At 37.7% G+C, this 22,975-nt stretch overlaps 2 protein-coding genes across 2 annotated transcripts; both read left to right on the forward strand.

Annotated features, from left to right (window-relative positions):
• Nucleotides 1–43: 43 nt before the first annotated feature.
• Nucleotides 44–4,967, forward strand: LOC144026610 (ER lumen protein-retaining receptor 2). The gene is made up of 5 exons (XM_077533425.1): nucleotides 44–312; nucleotides 1,577–1,677; nucleotides 1,889–2,047; nucleotides 2,228–2,480; nucleotides 4,125–4,967. Exons 1-5 carry the CDS (start codon nucleotides 222–224, stop codon nucleotides 4,157–4,159), a joined length of 639 nt encoding a protein of 212 aa, XP_077389551.1. The 5' UTR covers nucleotides 44–221; the 3' UTR covers nucleotides 4,160–4,967.
• Nucleotides 4,968–12,508: 7,541 nt separating this feature from the next.
• LOC144026652 (uncharacterized) lies at nucleotides 12,509–16,144 on the forward strand. The gene is made up of 2 exons (XM_077533524.1): nucleotides 12,509–13,011; nucleotides 13,708–16,144. The coding sequence occupies exons 1-2, from the start codon at nucleotides 12,888–12,890 to the stop codon at nucleotides 15,120–15,122; spliced, it is 1,539 nt and encodes a 512-aa protein (XP_077389650.1). The 5' UTR covers nucleotides 12,509–12,887; the 3' UTR covers nucleotides 15,123–16,144.
• Nucleotides 16,145–22,975: the final 6,831 nt, after the last annotated feature.

The raw sequence follows: 22,975 nt of genomic DNA on the forward strand, positions 1-22,975 counted from the left end.
ATACCCAATCGCAATCCGTTCATGTGTTGTGTTCACGCCCCCTTCCACGTCGACCTGCACACTCGCCATATTTTCAAGCCGTAGAGGACCGCGCGGGTCCGTTTGCTTGATAAGTGAAACCGGACAATTAGATATCCCCAGAGGTCGTTTAAAGGCAGTCGTAGACTTTTTGCAGTAGGAAGTATATCTACGTTGGCGTTTCGGTCTTGTACTTTGCCACCATGAACGTGTTCCGTCTGACAGGAGACCTTTCTCACTTGGCAGCCATCATCATCCTGCTACTGAAGATATGGAAAAGCAGGTCGTGCGCAGGTGAGTTCAGGCCACATTAGCAATGTCTATTATGCCATAAAATTTGGCATGTTGATTGTTTATAGTCGAAAAATGATCGCCTAATTAATTCGCTAGCTGAGTTAGCTGCTAACTAAGCTAGCGACCCCATTCATTCATGGAAGGAACTCTCAAGCTTGCACGACGATCACAAGTGAACATAATATACAATAATATCACAATAAAGAGCCGAAATTAACTTTAATAGATCTTTTGGCGATATTAATGTATATATACTTCAGGTGTATTGATTAATAACGAGCGTTATACTCGCTTGAGTTAACAAACTTGCGAACCCAAGATTACTGTGTGGATATAATTTTAATATTGTTTAAGTTAAATTTATGCAGAACTGCATTAGGTTAGAGGAACGCATTTGCCAATATTGAATGTGGTGTAGCTGTTACAACCCCAATCGCTTTCATCCTCTACGCACGCCTCTCGTATGACGTTCGATATTCCATTTTTTCTGTCTGGCGTCTGACGTGGCGTTCTAGAAAGCGCTACGGAAGTAGTTAGCATGCAAAGACGCCACCTCGCATTTTACGATGTTGGCAATAAACGGACGACCTTCACTGTAAACAATAAGAGTAGCTAACAACGCACTGTGCGTGATAACGTGTTGTTAAAAAAAAAAAGAACAGATTTCTGACCTAAGAATTGCGACGTTTGTGTGAGATTAAAGCTTGTACGAACTAATGCCTTTTTTTTTTCTTTTTTTTTTTTTTTTACTATTTGGGTGGCCATTTTAAAAAGAAAATCAATCGGTTTATTTTAAAGAAGCGTAAGCCAATACATACAGAACCCAATTTAGTTTTTTACCTTTGCCTTTTTCCAAGGCAATTGTCTTGTCAGCATCTCTCTTCAGGTCACCCTGAACATCATCAGTTGGCTTTAGGCCTGGCGGGTCCTTTTAACATGGTTGTTGCCTTTCTATGGACACCAGTTATATAATAGACATGCAACACGTAAAATAGGTTTAGGCACAAAACCTCATCCCACCTCCATTTTCGGCCCTTCTTAAAATCATCAGGTATATAGTGTGTATTTAAGAGCCAAACTCAAAGCTCAGTGGAAGGATGCACCGGGGGTTTTGAATTCTGGTCATTGTTATATTCATGAATCAAAGAGGTGGCGCTGTTCGATAAGTGTTTGAGGAATGATTGGAAATTCCAATCCTGCAGTTAACTCATGTTCACGCCAGTATTAGTTTTGGTAGTCAACATTTCCCTGCATGTTTTCAAAGGTATCTCCGGAAAGAGTCAAATCCTCTTTGCGATTGTGTTCACCACACGCTACTTGGACCTGCTCACCTCCTTCATCTCGCTCTACAACACGTGTATGAAGGTAAGGCACACAAATAGGCAAATAAGTTGTCAAGGTATTTCCGGGTGGCGGAATGTGATTAACTACTTATGAGGTGAACTGTAAACAATGACAAAAACTTGTTTTGCCTCCTGGAAGTCAGTGTGACATCATGGTGAACCGGTCTCCAGCAATCTCAGATAATAGTGTAACAGTGTGCGCCGATGCTAACGCTACGTTTCTACCTCTCTAGGTGATCTACATCGGCTGTGCGTACGCCACCGTTTACCTGATCTATGCCAAGTTCCGGGCCACATACGACGGCAATCACGACAGCTTCAGGGTGGAGTTCCTGGTGGTCCCTGTCGGGGGTCTGGCTGTGCTCATCAACCATGACTATTCCCCTCTTGAGGTGTGTTTTGTTGGGAGGTGAACATAGTTTTACGTTGTTTTTTGTTGTTGTTTTTTTTTGTTTTTAAACAAGCCACCGGCAGAATATAAATAGTGTTTTGTATATTAGACGGGGCCTTGGCCTGAATAAAGGAAGCTCATCACCTCACATCAACCTAGTTTTTCCTGCCTGCCTTTTCAGATCCTGTGGACGTTCTCCATCTACCTGGAGTCGGTGGCCATCCTGCCCCAGCTCTTCATGATCAGCAAGACGGGCGAGGCGGAGACCATCACCACCCACTACTTGTTCTGCCTTGGCCTATATCGAGCGCTTTACCTCTTCAACTGGATCTGGCGCTTCTACTTCGAGGGCTTCTTCGACATGATCGCCATCGTCGCCGGCCTGGTCCAGACCGTCCTCTATTGCGACTTCTTCTACCTTTACGTCACCAAAGGTTGGTTCCCTTTCCTGAGCGCCTCAGGGGGTGGTGGGTGGGGGGATTAGTTCGAGGGCTTGATTGTGTAAATTTATTTAAAAAAAAAAAAAGACAAATTTCTCACACCTTTTAGATCGGGGTGGGGAACATGACAGCCCATCACGGTATTTATTTTTTTTTTTTTTCCTTCTTAATATGGAAAGTCTTATTCTGAAAGGAAGGCTTAAAAATATGTGGCTTGATTGTTATTGTTTGACTCATAAGTCAAGGTACCGCTCAAGAAGTGAATATTTTCCTCACATTACAAGTTAATTATCTTAACCTTTTCAAAATGCTTATTTTCAGTTATTAGTAGGGATGTAACGATAGCCAAACATCACGATACGATATAATAAGAAGGTCACGATACGATAATTATCATGATATTGTGGGGGGGTTGGTGATATTTAAAAAAGATCACAATATTGTAAAAAAAAAAAAGAAAAAAAAGCGCTCATACTAAAAAAAAAAAAAGCACAATATTGTGCTTTTGTACACAACAGCAATGCATATAAACTAGGGATGGGACAAAAAAACGATTCGACCGGTTCATCGTTCGTCAAGGGGAGCTAAACAACTGTATCGGTAGCAGACTCATCAATTGATACAAAATCCGCCGGGAATCCTTAGATACATCGCTTGTAAAGCTGTGGACCGGATATCGCGTGGCTGTGAATCGGTTGCAAGTGAGGCTTTGTGGTTTTCATAATAATAGCAAGAGTTCTGCGCCGTGCTCTACTTGTTTTGTTTACGTTTCAGTAGCAGCACTATTCAAGCTACTTCCGTGTTTACAGAGAGCTAGCAAAGGAGCGTTCAGAGACTCTTCATTCCCCGGATGTTGAAAACATAATGCAAAGACGTGGCGCACCTTTTTGGAGGGGCCGCCCACCGTCAACGCCGGGCTCGCGACACGGCACGGGATAGTGTGCATGCGCGTGCGCGCGCGCCGGGCACAACGAGTGACAAGATGCAACTGAAGACAGTAGCAGAAGTACATCTCGGTATTTCCCATGGCTATCGAGTCCTCTCGGTGTACTTGTATGTCCTGGTGTTGGTACTGCACGCGAGCCAAAAGAATAACTCTTGTGACGATCCAATGCATGGATTCAAACGACACAGGTATGTCCCACAGCCAACACACCAGCTAAGCTAAAAGCATACTGCAAGTATCTAATTTCTCAGTTTGTGGCTCCCTGTCAATGTATACAACTGGCGTGAGCAGCAGATAGGAGAACTGAGACGTGCCCGCAATTACGTCATCAAACTCAAAATGGACGACAGCTAATGCAAGCACACATTGATCGCTTCACAAGCAAATTAGGTTCCCTTTCATCTGATAATTAGCATAATTTCAAACATAGGCCAAAACATCCCAAATGAAAATTAAATTCCACTAATAAACTAGCCACTAGAAGGTGCTAGAACTGCACAAATGGAAATCAACCTGACTTTAAAAAAAAAAAAATTAACAGATGTGTTCCTTTTAAATATTGTGAACGTGACGACGATATTGTGGCAGTTTTAATATCACGATATCACGATATTGCCCTTATCGTGACATCCCTAGTTATTAGCAAGGTAACACAGCCACTAACGCCAACGTACTTTGTGCCTTGCTTTCAGTATTGAAAGGCAAGAAGCTGAGCCTGCCGGCGTAAGGCCGACGCGGAGTCCCGGGCAGCGGACTTGGGCCGCCAGCGCCGAGACAACATCACGGAATGTCGTCACCTTCCAGCGAGCCAGAGAGCTGACTGCAACTAACGGGGGAAAAAAACAAACACACAAAACACTTGAGAGTCTTGTTGATGGATGGTCGACGGCGGCACACGACAACCAACGCCGCAGCTGAACAAAAGTCATTCCAAGTCCACCATCAGATTTCTGTGTTCAGCATTCTTGCCTTAAACTTCTTTTTCATTGCTGTTTCGGTAAGAGAAAAGGCTTCTTTTTTTTTCCACACATGTGAGGGTTCATACACTTTTTTTTTTTTTTTTGCCTTTTTTTTTTTTTTTTTAAACAAAGTCACAAATAGGGCGACTCTCTTAATTTAATGCACAAATGTACAGTCTTATTAAAAACAAAATGTGTATCTGAGTGCCTCATGACAACCATGTCCTACTTCTCACAGTATTTTTTTCTTTTTTTTATTTGTTTTGTACGCATATTATGTCATATGTATCCTCTCTGAGAACAATTTTAAAGACCAACAAATACATTTCCAATTTGTTAAAAACAAAAAAAACAAATATTTTTATGATGACAGTTGATATCGGCCATCTTTTTCTTATCAATTAATGTGTCAAATTGTATTATTACTTTAAACACCTGAGTAGAAATAATTTCAATGTAGAAATATTATCCAAGTAGGGTACTCCTCAAGGGTTGTCATGGTTTTACTTTATTTTTCTAGGGGTTTTTTTTTTTTGCATGATATCACCTCCATTAAAGATTTTATGAGAATCGCCATTGAGTGTTTCAGTGGAGTCATTGATGTCACAATCATACAAATGTGTATTCAGCATTTGGAAATAGAATGTAAATCAATGATTTTATTCAAATTTACTTTACTCCTTCCATAAAAAAAAAAAAATGTAGATTGTAACCTTACAACATTGTAACTCATTTGTTTTAATTTCAGTCGTTAAAAAAATGTATCCTCATGAAAAGGGCCAGAAGCACTAAAAGAGGTTCAGGCACAGACGGTGGTTTATGAGAAAAATTAATCTTAAAAAAATATATATATATATATATATATATATATATATAATGTTACGACTACCAGGTGGACTAAAGTTTGACTGATGTAGTGACTGTGTTATGAAAAATGTAGCACTGTCACTTTAAGAGGAGCGCAGTGTAAAGTCACGCGAGAACATGTAGCGCGAGCTGGACTGCTTGGTCCAGTAGTCCTTATGCAAACCTGGGCACATTCAAGAGAATTCTCTTTTTGGGGGAAAAGGAGGGGAAGAATAAAAAAATTCAAAATGTCTTCTTGGTCTCATCCTTTTTAAAGCCAAGTCTGAAACGAATATCAGCCAAAACTAAAAACCCCAAATTATATCCCGCTCTTCAACAACCCAGAGATAAGAGAGAGAAGAAAAATATATGGTGGGGGATACTAGAAGGGCGAGTGAAAATAATTTACCAGGTGAGGAAGAAAAAAAAAAAAAAAAAGATACTTACAAAAGGTGTTGGAATAGAAACGAAGACATGGCTTAGATTAGGAAAGAACAAAAACAAACAGGTGGGAGAAAAAAAATTGGTCGGGGTTAGGGCATCTATTAAAGAGAATGGAATTGGACTAAAAACCGTTTCAGGTTAAAAATAAATAAATAAATTAAAATAAAAAAAAAACAAGGGAATGCAATATAAAAAGTTCCCACTAGATGGCGGCAGACTACTCTTTTCCTTTTGCAGAGTGACCTTTGCAAGGTACGTGCTTTCCCACCGCAATCCACTAGGGGTCACTACTGACCGGATGTATTTTTATACTGTAGTGTACGGTATGTTTTTATTCTTACTATTTTTTGTCACCAACGTCCCCTACTGTTTTAGCTGCGCTACGTCTAACAATCTTATTTTTGAAAAACGCCTCAACGTCCCACTCCCACAGACTTTTATAAAGGACAACAAAAAAATAAAAATAAAATCCACCTCCTTTCCGCCCTCTGGCCTTCGTCCAACGGGCATTGGTCGCCAATCCAGACTCTAAATTCTACATTTTATTTATTGGTGTTAGCAAAATGTTGCTATATTAGGTCCATTCGATTCACCTTCGGAATTTTATATTTGTGATGTTTTATGTGACGTTTCGATGCATTCCCTGTTATACAGCTTTTGACACATGCACACATTTAATCCTACACACAGTGTTTTAAGTGGGAAAAAAATAAGTGCCGGTACTCTCGAAATTCATACATATATATATATATCAGAAAAAATCTGGGATATTTATATTGCAAATTTCAATATTAAATATTATTTAATACCACTGTATAGGTATAAAAGTAAAAGGGAAAAATATGCAGGACTGACATTAATTAATATAACCAGCACAGTGGTGAGTGAAATGACACAATCACATGCCCACAAATTTTCCAATAAGTTGGAATTTACAGTACAATATGATATTTTCCTGTGTTTTCATAAGTATCAGTCACGTGTAATATTCTGGCCACTCATGCTCAGTAATTAGGTTGCTACTAACAAATTATGTTATTTTTTTCACTGAAAACACTTATCAGTGAGTGTTTTACGCCAGGATCCCTGTATGGGATAATGAGAGCCGAGCAACTTCATTGTTTGCATCAACCATTCAGAGTACTGTATATCATCTCAGTATCGTGAATGGTGACTTGCAGAAGTTAGGTTTATATTTCAGTATGATTTGCTTTCATTTTATTGTTGATGGTTCTGACAACATGATGATGCAGACTTGCTTGGAGTAGCAGTTGTAAAAATATCTTAAGAAAGATATTTATAAAGAAATTTATATTCACATTATTACTGAGGAAATCTGCATTTAGAGTTTCTTCCATACTTATTTTATACTTATTGGTACAACCGTAGCCCACACACTGATATTTTCGTTCGCCGTAGAGGAGAAAGAAAAAAAAAGCTTACCGCCAGCTTCACTTCTTATTTGGCATGAGTGATCCATGTTATTCATTTATTTATTTATTTATTTATTTTTACGTCCGTGCGAATCCACCGCAGAGTCTGGCAATCTTTTTTTTTTTTTTTTTAAGCTTTGAGCCAGGTCAGCACAGTAGCGAATTTCTTAACATTTTCTTAACTCAAGAATTAGGGTTGTACACACACTTTGGGGTCGGCTAGGATCCGGCTCGAGAAGAAGAAGAAGAAGAAGAAGAAGAAGAAGAAGAAGAAGAAGAAGAAGAAGAAGAAGAAGAAGAAGAAAGAAAGAAAGAAAGAAAGAAAGAAAGAAAGAAAGAAAGAAAGAAAGAAAGAAAGAAAGAAAGAAAGAAAGAAAGAAAGAAAAAAAATGCTAGGCTAGCATCACGTTGAATGACGCAAGCACGCTTCTCTCGTACAGCACTGATATATATATCACAACTGGAGTAATCATGCGCTTGGTCATCAGTGCACGGACTTCTATATTATATGTAAGGATTGGCTGGCAACCAGTCCAGGGTGTCCCCCGCCTACTGCCCAGAGCCAGCTGAGATAGGCGCCAGCACCCCCCGCGACCCTTGTGAGGAATAAGCGGTCAAGAAAATGGATGGATGGAATATGTAATGTGAAGCGTACCGGAACGCTGACTGTGACAGTACGTTCTTTGCACATTGACAAGTAGGGTTATAACGATATCCAAACATCAGGATACGATATTATCACGATATTGCGGGGGGTTGGCGATATTTAAGAAAGATCACTATATTGTAAAAAAAAAAAAAAAAAAAAAAAGAGCTCATACTAAAAAAAGCAAAATATCGTACTTTTGTACATAACAGCAATGCATATAAACCACCTACATTCTCTAATAACAATATTGAGGCACTTACTTGCTAATGCAAGCACACATTGATTGCTTCACAAGCAAATTAGGTTCCCCTTCATCTGACAATTAGCATAGATTTTAAACATGGAAGGGCAAAACATCCCTAATGAAAATTAAATTGCAGTAATAAACTAGCCACTAGAGGGTACAAGAACTGCACAAATGGAAATCAAGCTGACTTTTTTTTAACATATGTGTTGCTTTTAAATATTGTGAACATGACAACGACAATATTGTAGCAGTTTTATTAATATCACGACATTGCCCATATCGTTACATCCCTATTGAGAAGTACCAGAACGCTCAAGGGAGATTTTTAGAAGTGCCGGAGCTCCATACGGGTGCGTTCCGTTCCGGCCCACTTGAAACACTGCCTATACACAAAATTCAGTGTTTCCATGTCACTGGCCTGATAGACAGGTCTTGCCCATCCTGTATGGAGATTTGTGATTAATTTCAAATAACAGGTCAATTAAGGTTCCTTTTGCTAATCTCTTATGACTTGCCCTTTTACCATTCCCACCCCCCACCAACACCTCGCCAGGAAACTGTACATCTAAATTTTTGCACTCTGTTATACCGTTTACAGTACAGTACTGGAGTTAGGGGATGCTGCTGGTTATAGCAGTCAATTTGTTAGCTTGTCCCATTATGCCTGGAGGTGTTGTTGGCTGCTTTGTGGTTAAAATGTCCAAATTTGTATAACATTTATTGCTAAACTCATTTAAAATTATTATACTTATGGGCCGTAACCGAAAATAGTCTTCCTCTTCTCAACACCCCTGTTTTAAAATTGAAGAAAAACAAACAAGGAAAGAAAAAGGTTTTGGTCATGGTAAATGCAAAGGTAAATAAGTTTATCTAATGCTATCATTTAAAATGTATTTCTATGGAGGGGAGAGGAGGGGGAAATGTTTTTTTGTAATGTATTATGAAAAATTAATAGTTTTGGAGTTAGAAGAGAGGGTTTGGAAGGGTTGATTAAGGTTAGAAAAGAATGGTTGGAATTAAAAAAAAAAAGGGGTGGAATAAGGCTTGTACAAAAACGGTGGTGGGTAAGAAAATTTATTAGGAGTTGGTAGGGAAAAATAGGATACTTTTAGGAAGAAAAGAAGTGAGGAAATAGAAGAAAGAGAGGTAGAAATTGGAAGAGAAAGGTAGTTTGGATTGGAATAAAGGGAAGGTAACTGTATAAGGAATAAAGGGGGTGGTTGGAGACTTGGGGTTAGGAAAAAGGGAAATACAGTTGACAATAGAATTTAAAAACAGGGAAAGGCGTTCCTGGGCGGAACGGTAGTTGACTGGTTAGCATGTCCGCCTCCCAGTACTGAGGACTCGGGTTCGAGTCCAGGCTCTGGTCTCCCTGGGTGGAGTTTGCATGTTCTCCCCGTGCCTGCGTGGATCTTCTCCGGGTACTCCGGTCTCCTCCCACATTTCAAAAACATGCATGGCAGGTAAATTGGGCGCTCCAAATTGTCCCTAGGTGTGCTTGTGAGTGTGGATGGTTGTTCGTCTCTGTGTGCCCTGCAATTGGCTGGCTCAGCTCAGGGTGTACCCTGCCTACTGCCTGAAGCCAGCTGGGATAGGCTCCAGCACCCCCGTGAGGAGCAAGCGGTTCAGAAAATGGATGGATGGAAAGGCATTACAAGACAATGGAAACGCGATAAAGAAGGACCGACCACTAGATAGCGACAGAGATAGCTTGTCTTTTCTTTCTGGATTATTAGGGCCCGAGCAGCGACCGCTGCGAGGTCCCTATTGTTCCTGAAGGAATTCTTCTTCTTCTTCTTCTTCTTCTTCTTTTTCTTTGTTATTATTCTTTTCCGCAAACAACCACATTTTTGAGGCACTAAACATGAACGAAAACTCACCAAACTTTACACGCAGATCGGGTCTGGCGAAAAATTGGATATTTTAAAGTCGCCATACATGATAACAGAAAAATGGCTCTGTAGCGCCACCTACATAGGTTTAACGGATCCCTGTCCCGCTACGATTGTCCTATGGCTACGAAAATTGTGTGGCACCGGTAGCACATCCAGATGAACAAAAACCTCTTTGATATGTGTACCCTAAAATAGACAGGAAGTGAGGTATGAGTATTTGAATGTCCAATTTTGGCCCATTTTTGCACATTTACAGGGGTCATACTTTTGCCCGCTTCTCCTACACGGTTAACCCGATTGACTTCAAACTTGGGCTGTACCATCTCAACACCTGGGACAACATCATGGTAAAAAATCTAATTTTATTTTATTTAAACAATTGGACGTCCTTCACAGTCTCTTTCAACCAATTGATAATTCCGAACATCCGGGCATTTTTTCTATTTCCACAATACAACACTTCATCACAAAAAAACAACAAAACAAAAACCCTCACAAATTAAATATGATCCAAAGTCCAATGCGTTTCAATGGACAGAGAGGGTCACATTTCATCGAGGACAAACCGGATAAACCGAATGAATGGAAAAATATAATAATAAAAAAAGGTGAACCATTTTAGAGATCCATGCCTCAAATGGGCGGGCACAATCATCTTGGTGGGCGAGCACGGACCCCTATGGCCCACCCATGGTGACGGGTGTCTTTTAAGTAACCCTTCCGAGTAAATCTCTCACCGAAATCTGAGCAAGCAAAAGGTTTTTCCCCAGTGTGTATTCTCAAGTGTTGTTCCAGACCCCACTTAGAAGCAAACGCTTTTCCACACTGAGAACATTTCCAGCGTTTGTCGTCAGTGCAACACGTCATATCTACCTCATACTCTTCATCATCATCATCATCATCATCATCAGTTTCAAGAGCGTGTGACGTTGTGTCATCACTATCTGATAGTAGCGCTAAGAGGCCGCCTGCTTGTGATCCTCCCCGGTGGTTTTCATCTTCTGTTGTCAGGCGTTGACTTGAGCCGCTGCTACTTGGAGGCTCCGCCCCTCCGCTCGCCTCACTTTGAGTTTCATCTTCAATATTCAAACGGACACCAGTCGAAGGTAACGTGACGATATCGTTCTCTTCTTTAACATGGATGGATGGCTCGTGCGCTTCTTCTTTGATATGGGAGGGTTCTGGATTCTCTTCCCTTGTAATGTCAAGCGGCTCTGGGTAATCTTTGTCCTTGACTTCCTCTTTAACGTGAAAGGACTCTGGCTCCTGCTGCTCAGCACAATCATCCTCACTGATACTACAGGACACATGAATATAAACATATATTTGGTTTGGTCAAGTAAATTCTCATGTTGGGAATCTGAGGTTATCAACTAGCCACATGTGTGAACGACTCAATGGGGGGGGGGGGGGGTGAGACAAAAAAATATTTATCAAGAATGGTAAGACAGTGAACCATGCATACTGTACACACAGCTCCACATTTAACAATTAACAACAACAACAAAAAAGAAGATACTTAAGTTTTTGTTTTATATTTCCTATGAGTTTTACAATATCATCATGGTACGCTTTTAGAAAAAAATGGATAGTAACTGTAGGTGGTGTTAAAACATAATGGTGCAACTTGCAAATTTTCTGTTTGTGCTATTGAATAGTGCAATCATAATGGCGGTGTCCCACAATCTGCGCCGATGGCCAGATCCTATCCTTACGTAAAATGTCTATTTTTTAGACGCTTGATATCGGCTCCCAAAGTTCCAAAACCCCACCTGCACTACCTTTAGTCTAAAATGGCCGCGCCACTTAAAATAGAAGCTTATTTTCTAGCTGAAGGTCTGGGTTAATTAAATAAATAAATAAATAAATAAATAAATAAATAAATAAATAAATTAAAATAAAATAAAATAAAATAAAATAAAATAAAATAAAATAAAATAAAATAAAATAAAATAAAATAAAATAAAAGTAATTTGGTTAATACCAGAAAGTGAGTGGTAAAATAAGGTGCGTTTAAGTCGTGAGCAAACCTGCTCTGTGCGGCACATCTTGAGGTTGCTTCTTGCAAACAGCGTCCAGTAGTCGCCGTTGTTGCTCGTTCTCTTTTGAGTCACAAAGTTTCTCCTCGTACTCTGCTGTCCTTTTGTGCACATTTCACACGATAATCACAACACTTTACGCCCACACTTGAGCTCTGCTGAGCGATGTGTGCATCCCAAGTCGTCTTTTTGTTAGCGGTTAGCAAGCTAATCTAAACTAAGATCAGCAAGGCCGAGAAGCTTCAACGTGCACCGAGACGATTTAAAACGGTTTAAAAAAACACGAAGATTAAACGCATGCTGTCAAGTGAATTATTGATGGGCGTGGCGCGTCGAGTTTTCAATATGTTCGATGCTAAATAAATAGTAGTAGCTACAGTATTTTTGAAAAAAAAAAAAAAAAAAAAAAAAAAGACGGGGTAGCGCCGTAGCTAATAACATACGGCAATGCCACTGGGACAAACCTTGTGTCAGGAAGGCGAGGCTCGAGAAGAAGCAAACAAAAAGGGGGGGACATTTAAAATGAGCTCCCGTATATTTACCAACATTTCATTTAACACGTTCAATTAATCTAAAAGCCAACTTGTCTGCCATGACTAATAATTATTTCTTACTGTATGTTTGAACGCCCAACGTGTTAACACAAAAAGTTGTCCAAGTGGAATTGCCGTACATTGTCGGCTACAGACGTACCTCCGCACACCAACCACTACTACTCTACTCCACTATGTTTTCTTGAATTTCTATCGAACGTACTGATTCTTCGATGCAGCAATCCCATTACTACATTACTGGACAAAAACATTATTCATTATTCTTCATAAGTCGTATGTGTTTAAGCTTCTCCGCCCGGTTTAGCTTGCTAGCCGCTAACAAAGAGACGCGTTTGTGATCAACACGTCGCTCAGCTCAGCATCCAATGTGAGATGATTGTCACGTGAGAATGTGTGCAAGAAGGATAGAAGAGTACCAGGAGGAACTTTGTGGAGGAAAAGAGGTCAACGGGTGTGAACGTCAACTACTGGATGCTGTTCGCAAGAAGCATCGAGTTGCTTTACACACAGCAGGTTTGGTCTTTTATTACTCTCACTTATCAAGAGAAAAACTTCCCAATTTTCAACAATGTTCTTGTGATAATTGACCTTACATTAAATATAGCCAAGGGGCCAGTCTCTATTCTGCGACCAATAGAGCCCTGCATTTTTTTTTTAAACCCCTTTAGACCCGATTTTTTTTCTTCTGAGAAAATGTATTTTATTTTATTTTATTTTATTTTATTTTATTTTATTTTATTTTATTTTATTTTATTTTATTTTATTTTATTTTTACTGATTTTGACTCATTTCCCACATAAGAACAACATGGGGAAAAAACTGGGGTTATCTAATGTTCTTATTTGTTACAATGGACACCAGGAGAGTTTTTCCTGTAACATGTTGTATACTTACAAACCTTATATGTAACATTTTTAACATGAACATCATGCAAATCAACTTGCGATTGTGTTTGGTTAGCTAAGAGCCAATCCTGAACCAGAAGTATTGACATCATCCAAATTATGCCTTTTTATTGGTTGAGACACAGTGACACGCTCAGTCATGTACACTGTCTGTCATCATATGTGGGTGCAAAAACAGATTGTCTTTGTGAGAGACTACACTACAGTATGTCCCAGGTTGAATTTGCATTAACATGAAAACAGCATTGAGTACTAAGGAGCTCTAAAAGTAAACAAGTGCGATTTGTTTTCTTGTGTCTTGCAGACGTTTGTGCAGAACTTCATCTCGGACAGCAGGACCCAGACTCTCCATACATTAAAGAACAGGACAATGAACCTCACATCAAAGAAGAGGGGGAAGTGTTTCTACCTGAAGGATCCTCCCACTTTAACGAAGAGGAGTCATGGTACACTTACATAAAAAAAGAGGAGGAAGAGTTCCTACACATTAAAGAGGAAGAGCAAGAGGAAATCATCAAGGTTCGATTGACTGGTGTTCCTTTGAAGAGTGAAGAGGAAGATGACAGTCCAAGTGAGGAGAGCAGAGGGCCGGAGCCTTCAAGCAACAGTGGCTCAAGTAAACACATAACAGAAGATGAAGACCACTTTGGACCAACCCAAGCAGATGGCCTCATAGCTCCACTATCAGATAGTGACGACACAACATCACACTTCCCTGATGATGATGATGATGATGATGATGATGAACATTCTAAATATGGTATGACATGTCACACTGACAACAAACACTGGAAATGTTCTCAATGTGGGAAAAGTTTTGTCTTCAAGTCTCAAATGAAAAGGCATATGAGAGTGCACACTGGAGAGAAACCTTTCATCTGCTCAGTTTGTGGTAAAAGATTTACACAAAAGAAAAGCTTAAGAAACCACACAAGAAAACACACTGGAGAGAAACCTTTTGTCTGCTCCGTTTGTGGTGAAAGGTTCACACAGAAGGGAAGCTTAAGAAATCACACAAGAAAACACACTGGTGAGAAACCTTTTGCCTGCTTGGTTTGTGGTCAAAGATTTTCTGAAAAGAGAAACTTATCAAGTCACACAAGAAAACACACTGGAGAGAAACCTTTCACCTGCTCAGTTTGTGATGAAAAATTCTCTGAAAAGAGAAACTTATCAAGACATACAAGAAAACACACAGGAGAGAGACCCTTTTCCTGCTCAGTTTGTGGTCAAAAATTCTCTGAGAACCAGTGCTTAAAAATACATGCAAGAACACACAATGGCCATAAACCCTTCGCCTGCTCAGTGTGTGGTAAAAGATTCTGTACAAAGGGTCAGCTGACAACACACACAAGAACACACACCGGCGAGAAACCTTTTTGCTGTTCAGTTTGTGGCAAAAGATTCTCTCAGAACGGAACCTTAAAAATACACGAGAGAACACACACTGGTGAGAAACCTTTTGCCTGCTCAGTTTGTGGTCAAGGATTCATTCATAGGAGTCATTTGACCACACACACAAGACGACACACCGGAGAGAAACCTTACTCCTGCACAGTTTGTGGTCAAAGTTTCTCTCAGAAGGGAACCTTAAAAAGTCACAGAAGAACACACACTGGGGAGAAACCATTTTCCTGCTTCGTTTGTAGCAAAACATTCTCTCAGAAGGGAAAGGTTAAGACGCATAAGTGTGGTGGTGAGAATAGCGGTGATCAATGATGGTTTCGCCTGTCATCCATCATGTCATCTTCAAAGACAACCACGACGTTCAGTTGTGATTGATTCAAAGACCTGAGAATGAAAAGGCCTGGATTAATGATATTCTTGAAACTCGTGACTTAATGGCTTCCTGTGGGTGTTGAGAATTAGCATGCATGCTAAAACACAGGCAAGAATTGCTTTGTCCAATGTTTTTGTCATGTGCATATTAAATAGGCAAACAATGTTTCTCAATTCTTTGTACATTTATTTGAACATATAAACAGATGAACAGCAGAAATAAAACAGAAAACAACAACAATCAAAAGAGAAGAAAATCCCAATAAAATAATCATTCAATCAATCATAACTTACATGTTCAAAAGGGAGTAGGAAGAAGTTAAAAACTTATCTAGTCCTACCCCTTTTACTCAATATATTTAAACTTATTTCATTATTAATACAATTTTAATTGACTAATTATTAAAAAAAAAAAAAATAAAAAAAAAATAATAATAATAAATGATATATATAATCCAAGTTATATATATATATATACATATACACATATACATACATACATATACACAAGTGCACTTAACATATTCACATTTACCAAAAACATATATACATAAATTTACTAAACATATACCATAATACCTATCTAGATCATTTACACATACATGTACATTTTTCATATTCTGGTCTGACATAGATAATTTTTTTGAACTTTACTTTTAAACATTTTTTTAAACTCCAGCATTGAGTCACAATTTTTCAGAGCAATTTCCAGATGATTCCACAGATCAACACCTTTTACAGATACACACCTTTGCTTAATATTTGTTCTTATTTTGGGTTTTTTGTACACACTTGTACCCCTTATATCATAAGGACTGTGTCTAATTTCAAATAACTTCTGAGTACTGTGGCAGAGTAAATTGTTATAAACTTTATACATTATTTGTGCTATTTTAAAATCCACCAAGTCATAAAATTTCATTGCATTTAATTTAATAAATAGTGGATGTGTTGGTTCTGTATATTTTGATCCATTAATAATTCTTATAGCTTTCTTTTGCAATTTGAAAACGGTGTTAGTATTTGTTTTATATGCCATTCCCCATAATTCTACACAATAGGTCAAATATGGTAATAATAATGAACTATATAATATATATAATGATTTCATGTTTAAAACATCCTTACTTTTATAGAGTATCCCGATGATTTTTGACATTTTCCTTTTAACATTTTCTATGTGTGGCTTCCAACATAATTTATCATCGATAATAACTCCAAGGAATTTATTTTCATTCACCCTTTCTATTTCAATTGAATTCACCATAATTTTAACTTGATGAGTGATTTGTCTAGTGCCAAAAACTATGAACTTGGTTTTATTTAAATTCAATGATAATTTATTTACATCAAACCATTTTTTTTATTATATTCAATTCATACTCCACAGTAGTCAGAAGCTGCTTCAGGTTTTCTCCTGAACAATAGAAAGTTGTATCATCAGCAAATAAGACACTTTTCAATATTTTTGAGACATAGCAAATATCATTTATGTACAGTATAAATAATTTAGGGCCAAGCACAGACCCTTGGGGAACTCCATGAGTGATCTTCATGTGTTCTGATTGTACATTATTAAACTGCACATACTGATATCTATTTTCCAAATAACTTTTCATCCACTTATAAGCTAAACCTCTTATTCCATATTTATTTAATTTATTCATTAATATAGAATGATCTATAGTATCAAAAGCTTTTTTTAAATCCATAAAAATCCCAACAGTAAATTTTTTATTATCTATTTCGGTAGATATTGCTTCTACAAGCTCCATGACTGCCATTGAGGTGGTCCGTTTTTCTCTAAACCCATATTGGGTTTCACTTAAGAGCTTATGTTTCTCAATAAAATTATCGAGTCTATATGAAAATAATTTTTCTAGAATTTTTGAGAACTGTGGCAACAATGATATTGGTCTGTAGTTATTAAACGTGTGTCTTTCTCCACTTTTATGAACAGGAATGACTTTGGCTATCTTCATTTTTGATGGAAATATACCAGTTTTAAATGATAAATTACAAATATATGTAAAAGGTTGTACAATATATTTCATAATACTTTTAACTAATGTCATATCAATGTTAAGACAGTCAGTAGACTTTTTATTTTTTAATGTTTTCACAACATTTAATACTTCTATATCATTAACATCATTAAGAAACATTGTGGATGAATTATTTACAATGTTCTTATCTATTTCACGTTTGTTTCTTGGCTCTGGGATTTTGTTTGCCAAGTTACTGCCCACGTTAACTAGATATTCATTAAAATTATTAGCTATGTCAGAAATTTCATCAATTACCATATCGTTATCTTTTATAAAATATTGTGGAAAATTTGTTTTTTTAGAACTTTTTTTAATTACATGATTTAGTGTTTTCCATATTTCTTGTGTATTGCTTTTATTCTGTTCTAATAATTCATGGTAATAATCTTTCTTTCTTATTCGAATAATATTTGCTAATTTATTTTTATAGATCTTGTACTTTGTTTCAGCTTCCACAGTTCTCAATTTAATAAATCTTTTATATAAATTATTTTTCTTTTTGCATGCATTCTGTATTCCCTTCGTCATCCATGTCTTATTTGGACCTTTATACTTTCTTGTAATTTTAATTGATGGACAATGTTTATTATATAAAGAAATAATGGTTGACTGAAATTCACTATATGCAATATCAGGATCGTTATTTGAATAAACCTCAGACCAGTTGTGTTTCTCTAAATCCAACTTAAAGGCAGCCATGGAGCGTGTTGTTCTTACTCTAGTTTCAAATGTGTAAGTAGTCGGCTTCATTTTTTTATCAAAATAATCATAAAAAATTGCAAAGATCGGGAGGTGATCACTTATATCGTTAATAAGGAGTCCACTTTCTATTTTAAGGTCAATTTTATTTGTGAATATATTATCAATTAGTGTAGCTGTATCGATTGTTATTCTACTAGGTTTTATAATAACAGGAAATAAACTATTACTATACATCATATTTATAAAATCAGTTGTCTTCTGATGTCCATTAGGATTTAATAAATCAATGTTAAAATCACCACACAATATTCGCAATTTTTTATCATTTGTATAACTAAGGATATCTGTTAACTTATCGTTAAATGTATCAAGACATGATCCTGGTGTCCTATATATACAACTTATAATTACGTTTGATATATTTTTTATGTGAACTTCAATAGTTACACATTCCATTACATTATCCACAGTAGTAGTTAAATGTTCAATTTTACTACATTTGAAAACCTTATCAACATATATTGCAACTCCTCCTCCTCTTCTGTTTTCCCTATTCATTGTAAACAATTCATATCCTTCCATTTCTATATCGCTTATTTTCTCATTATCAAGCCATGTCTCTGATATGGCTATAATTTGGAATTTATTTATTTTACTCAAGCATTTTTTAATTTCTGTAAAGTTTTTATATAGACTTCTACTATTAAAATGTATGATTGAGAATGCACGAAAATCCTTACTTACATTTACATTGAATTGCTCATCAGTGTGGTACTCGCAGGCAAGGTCATAGTTGTTACTACATAAAAATTTATCTGGATCAATGCCATTTTCTGGATCAGATGTCTTATGTTCCGTATAATCAAATATTTGTAATTTTTTTGTGTTTGGGTATAGATTTTCCATTCTAGTATTTGTCAAAAGTCGTCATCAAGTGTACTGTGTCTTCCTTCATTTTATTGATGAGTTGTGTTGGTGCAAGTGTCTGGGTGTGCTTGTACGGGGATGAATTATAAGCTTGTCGTATTTTAGGTAGGCAATATCTCCTCATTCCCGTGCTGCTTTCATTTTTAATTCCGGTCCTCAGGCCCCCCTAGCAAGCCTGTTTTCCATGTCTCCCAATTCCCAATGCAGCTGATTCTAATGACAGCTAATCAGCCAGCTCAGGAGAAGCCTGATAACGATCCTCACCTGCGTTGCAATTAGGAGTCGTGGAAAACAGGCTGGCTTGGGGGGCCTGAGGACCGGAATGGAGAAACACTGCTGTAGTGCAAGATGGAAACTAGCATATGTGATCCTGGGGAAAAAAATGGACGTTTTGTAATGTAACCACATAATTTGCACTGTACCGTGTCTTGTCAGTGCAGTTAAATTTTCCTTTGCATTGTTTTAATCTGCTGTCATCGCAAATGATAATCTGTTCTCAGTTGCCTTAACTAAATCTCTCTCTCTCTCTCTCTCTCTCTCTCTCTCTCTCTCTCTCTCTCTCTCTCTCTCTCTCTCTCTCTCTCTCTCTCTCTCTCTCTCTCTCTCTCTCTCTCTCTCTCTCTCTCTCTCTCTCTCTCTCTCTCTCTCTCTCTCTCTCTCTCTCGTTTTATATTTATTGCTGGCTTCGGGGCAAAACTTTGTACCTTCAAAATCATCACTTTTCAGTAGACTCAAAAAAACGGCATGTTTGTTCAACCATTGCATCTTCAAAGGGAGTGGGCTACACTTTTGATTTGGTCAATAATTTGTTTTAAAACAAAACGTTACACGAGTGGACTGACCAATAATATAGATTTTTTTTTTTTTTTTTTTTTTTTATTTATTTATTTATTTATTTATTATTATTATAAAGGTAAATGTGCCCATAAATGTGAATGATTGGTATTGGTCGGAGGGGCCGGGCCGTAGGCGCACACTGGCGACCAAGCTTCGGTCAACCTACCCCAGTGCAGCTGTGGCTAATTATGTAGTTTACCGCCACCAGAGTGCGAATGTGTGTGTGTGTGTTCATGAATAATCTATCCATTGTAATGTGTCTTTGAGTGTCCAGAAAAAAAGCGCTATAGAAATCTGATGCATTATTATTATTATTATTACAAATTGTGATTTAGGAAGTTTCGGTTTATACCAGCCACCAGATATGAATATATTCTTTATCTGTTATTCTCAAGGTCGACATTATGCCGCCAATTATCGCCAACATCCATTTGTGTGCTCGTGTTATTCTTCAACAAGAACACATAAAAAATAAAAGACTCACATAGGCTTTGGGCATTTTGTTTATTTTTATGTTCCAAAGTTCATTAATTGTACAGTTTACAGGATTCTGGGCTATCATCTTCCTCCTGGCGGCTGCCTGCCTTTTTTTTGTATTCAAGAGGTGTGCTCAAGTTGATTTGTTGCTGAGGAGGAGATGACTTTCTCCCACATCATCCACACCAGTCAGGGTTGAGCGAGCCAATGGGAGGACTCGCTTCTCACTCAACCATTAGATGGAACATTCTATAGTTTGACCATCCTCTGTCCTCGATCCTCGAAATCAAATCACGTTTGTACAAGCGTGGACCCTTGCCAGACGTACTGCACGGACAAGCGGCCAAAGTCTACCTTGTACAAACTATATGAGTTTTTATGATGTTTCCAGAAACGATGATTTGGTTGCTTGCGCCTTCACATTTTCCTAGTGATGACATTTGTTCCTGGTGACACTTCTGCAGGTCCATGTTGGGAGCAGCAGGTTGGAATGAGCTCGCTGAGGTTACAGTTTTAATTTTTCACGACTTGATACATTAATTAAACATGCGTTCTGTTAGAGCTGTCAAACGTTTAATTTTTTTTTAAATCAGATGAATCACATTTTAGAATTTTGATTAATCACGATTAATCACTTCATTAAAAAGGCTCTTTTTATCAACATTTTTTGCCTGCCAAATTTAAAGAGCACTTGGTATGTGTTATTTTATTATTTTCTTACATTTACGTGTTGTCATGTATTTACTGAGAAACGTGTTTTGCTTTTCTGGTTTGTGATGCTTCATTGCTCTCCAACACTGCTCACTCATAATAAGGATGATACTGGACATACTGTTTTATATCATCTAATGTGATTGCAGCTCAGCCAATTTATGAGATGATGGAAAGTGATGTTGAGTGGGCTTCATCTTTACGTCGAGGGCACGCTGAAATCAATCCAATGGACAGTGCATGGTCTGAAAGACAGTGTAAACGTGTGCAGCAAAGGAAGTTTGTTCGTATGCAGCAGGAATCTGAGACTGCAGCCAAGCAGTTGGAGGCCATTATACAGAGTGATTAAAAAAAAATATGCCCAAATCATCATGCAGTATTTCATAAACGAAAAACTCTAGTTTGGACACAACATACCTTCAAGTTTGTTATTTCATGTTTTAAAAGTGCTCAATGTCAACACCAAGCCAAATTTCTCTCATTCCCTTATTTCTCCCTTATCGGCTTGATGTCTGTGTTGCCGGTAGTGGCCACATTGAGCACTTGTAAAACATGAAATAAAAACTTGAAGAAATGTACAACACGTGTCCAGGCTAGAGTTTTTCATTTTAGAAATATCATGTGATGATCTTGGCGCATGTTTTGAATCACTCTGTATTCTCAATGAGGCTAAGCTGTCAGCCGATGTTGCTGTTTAAGACCAGACTGGTAAAGCACAGCATGCTGAACAGGGTAACGCAATCCCTGAATGTGACGTGCACTTTCAAGAGTGCTGAAATAAATGGACTTTTTCTTTTAAATAGACTTCTAACTTGTTCTTCCATAAAATGTTATTTTTGACAGTTGACTGATCAATTCAAAGTAACCTTTAACCAAAACATTACATATGTTATTGGTGCAGAATGAACAAAACCACGATTCTTCTTGAGTAGATTTGAGCTGGAGACCCACACAGTTTAAATGGCATAGTAGCAACATGTGTACATGATTCTCCTATACAGGTGCAATGAGCATATAGCTCCAGATGACTGATTGGCCAGGGTTTGAGAGGAGCTTCTCACAGGTGTTGGGAGTGCATCACCTTGGGTCAAAATGACAACAAATGTGCTATAGTATGTATAAAACATGTGAAGTCAAAACACAGCATTTTAAAAGTATGGATCTTCTTCATAAATCAGGCTTTGGTTGACACACATTTACTACAGTACAATGTTATACACTTGATTACAGCCTTGAGGTGCAGACTTGAGCCTACACATTGTCTAATTAGCATGCTCATCTTACCTTTGCTGCGAAAACTGTTTGTGTGTATTATGAAGGTAAATATGGTGCAAAAGTAACTTAAAAAAAAAACCCATAGAAATTGTACCTGCCGAAAAAAGCATAAATTCGTATCTGTAAAAGTTATGATTTGTACCTGTAAAAAATAAAAAAAAATAAAAAAGTACCTGTAAAAAAAAAAAAAATGCACCTGTAGAATGTTTTTTTTTTTACCTGTAGAAAAAAATTGTGTAACTGTAGAAAAAACGTCTAAATTTGTATCTGTAAAGTGATTTGTACCAGTAGTAGAAATGACAACTTGTAGTCAAAGAAGTCTCCACTAGGAGTCACAAGTGTTTTTTTCTGCTGCTGTCCCAGGCATGAAAAATTTTCAGACAGATTTTAAAATAAAAACTGCAAAAATATAATCATGAACTAACATCTTATGAAAGGGTGTCGTGTTTAATATATCTTAGTTTAAGTATACAGGTAGTTTTTGAAAACATTAAGTAGGGGAAGTGCCGGGACAAGTTATTGTACACTGTTTCAGCTATGACAAGACAATGGCCCAAAGGAAATATACATTCTGGAGAGAAAGTCACAGTCCAAAGGTGTAGGCTTCAAATCTTGAAATAGAAGTCGTGTCTTCAATGTGTTCAGTTTTCGTGACATTTAGCAACACAAGATGAGCTAGCTAGCACCGGATTGCGAGCTATGGTTGTACAATAAATCTTACCTTCATACTAAAACTGCTTTCTTTTTGCCCACTTTGAGGTCTCTACATGTCAACCAACATTTAAGCTGTTCCACACTGTGTTTTGATATTGAACC

Source organism: Festucalex cinctus, chromosome 1, assembly GCF_051991245.1.
Source record: "Festucalex cinctus isolate MCC-2025b chromosome 1, RoL_Fcin_1.0, whole genome shotgun sequence".
Lineage (NCBI taxonomy): Eukaryota > Metazoa > Chordata > Actinopteri > Syngnathiformes > Syngnathidae > Festucalex > Festucalex cinctus.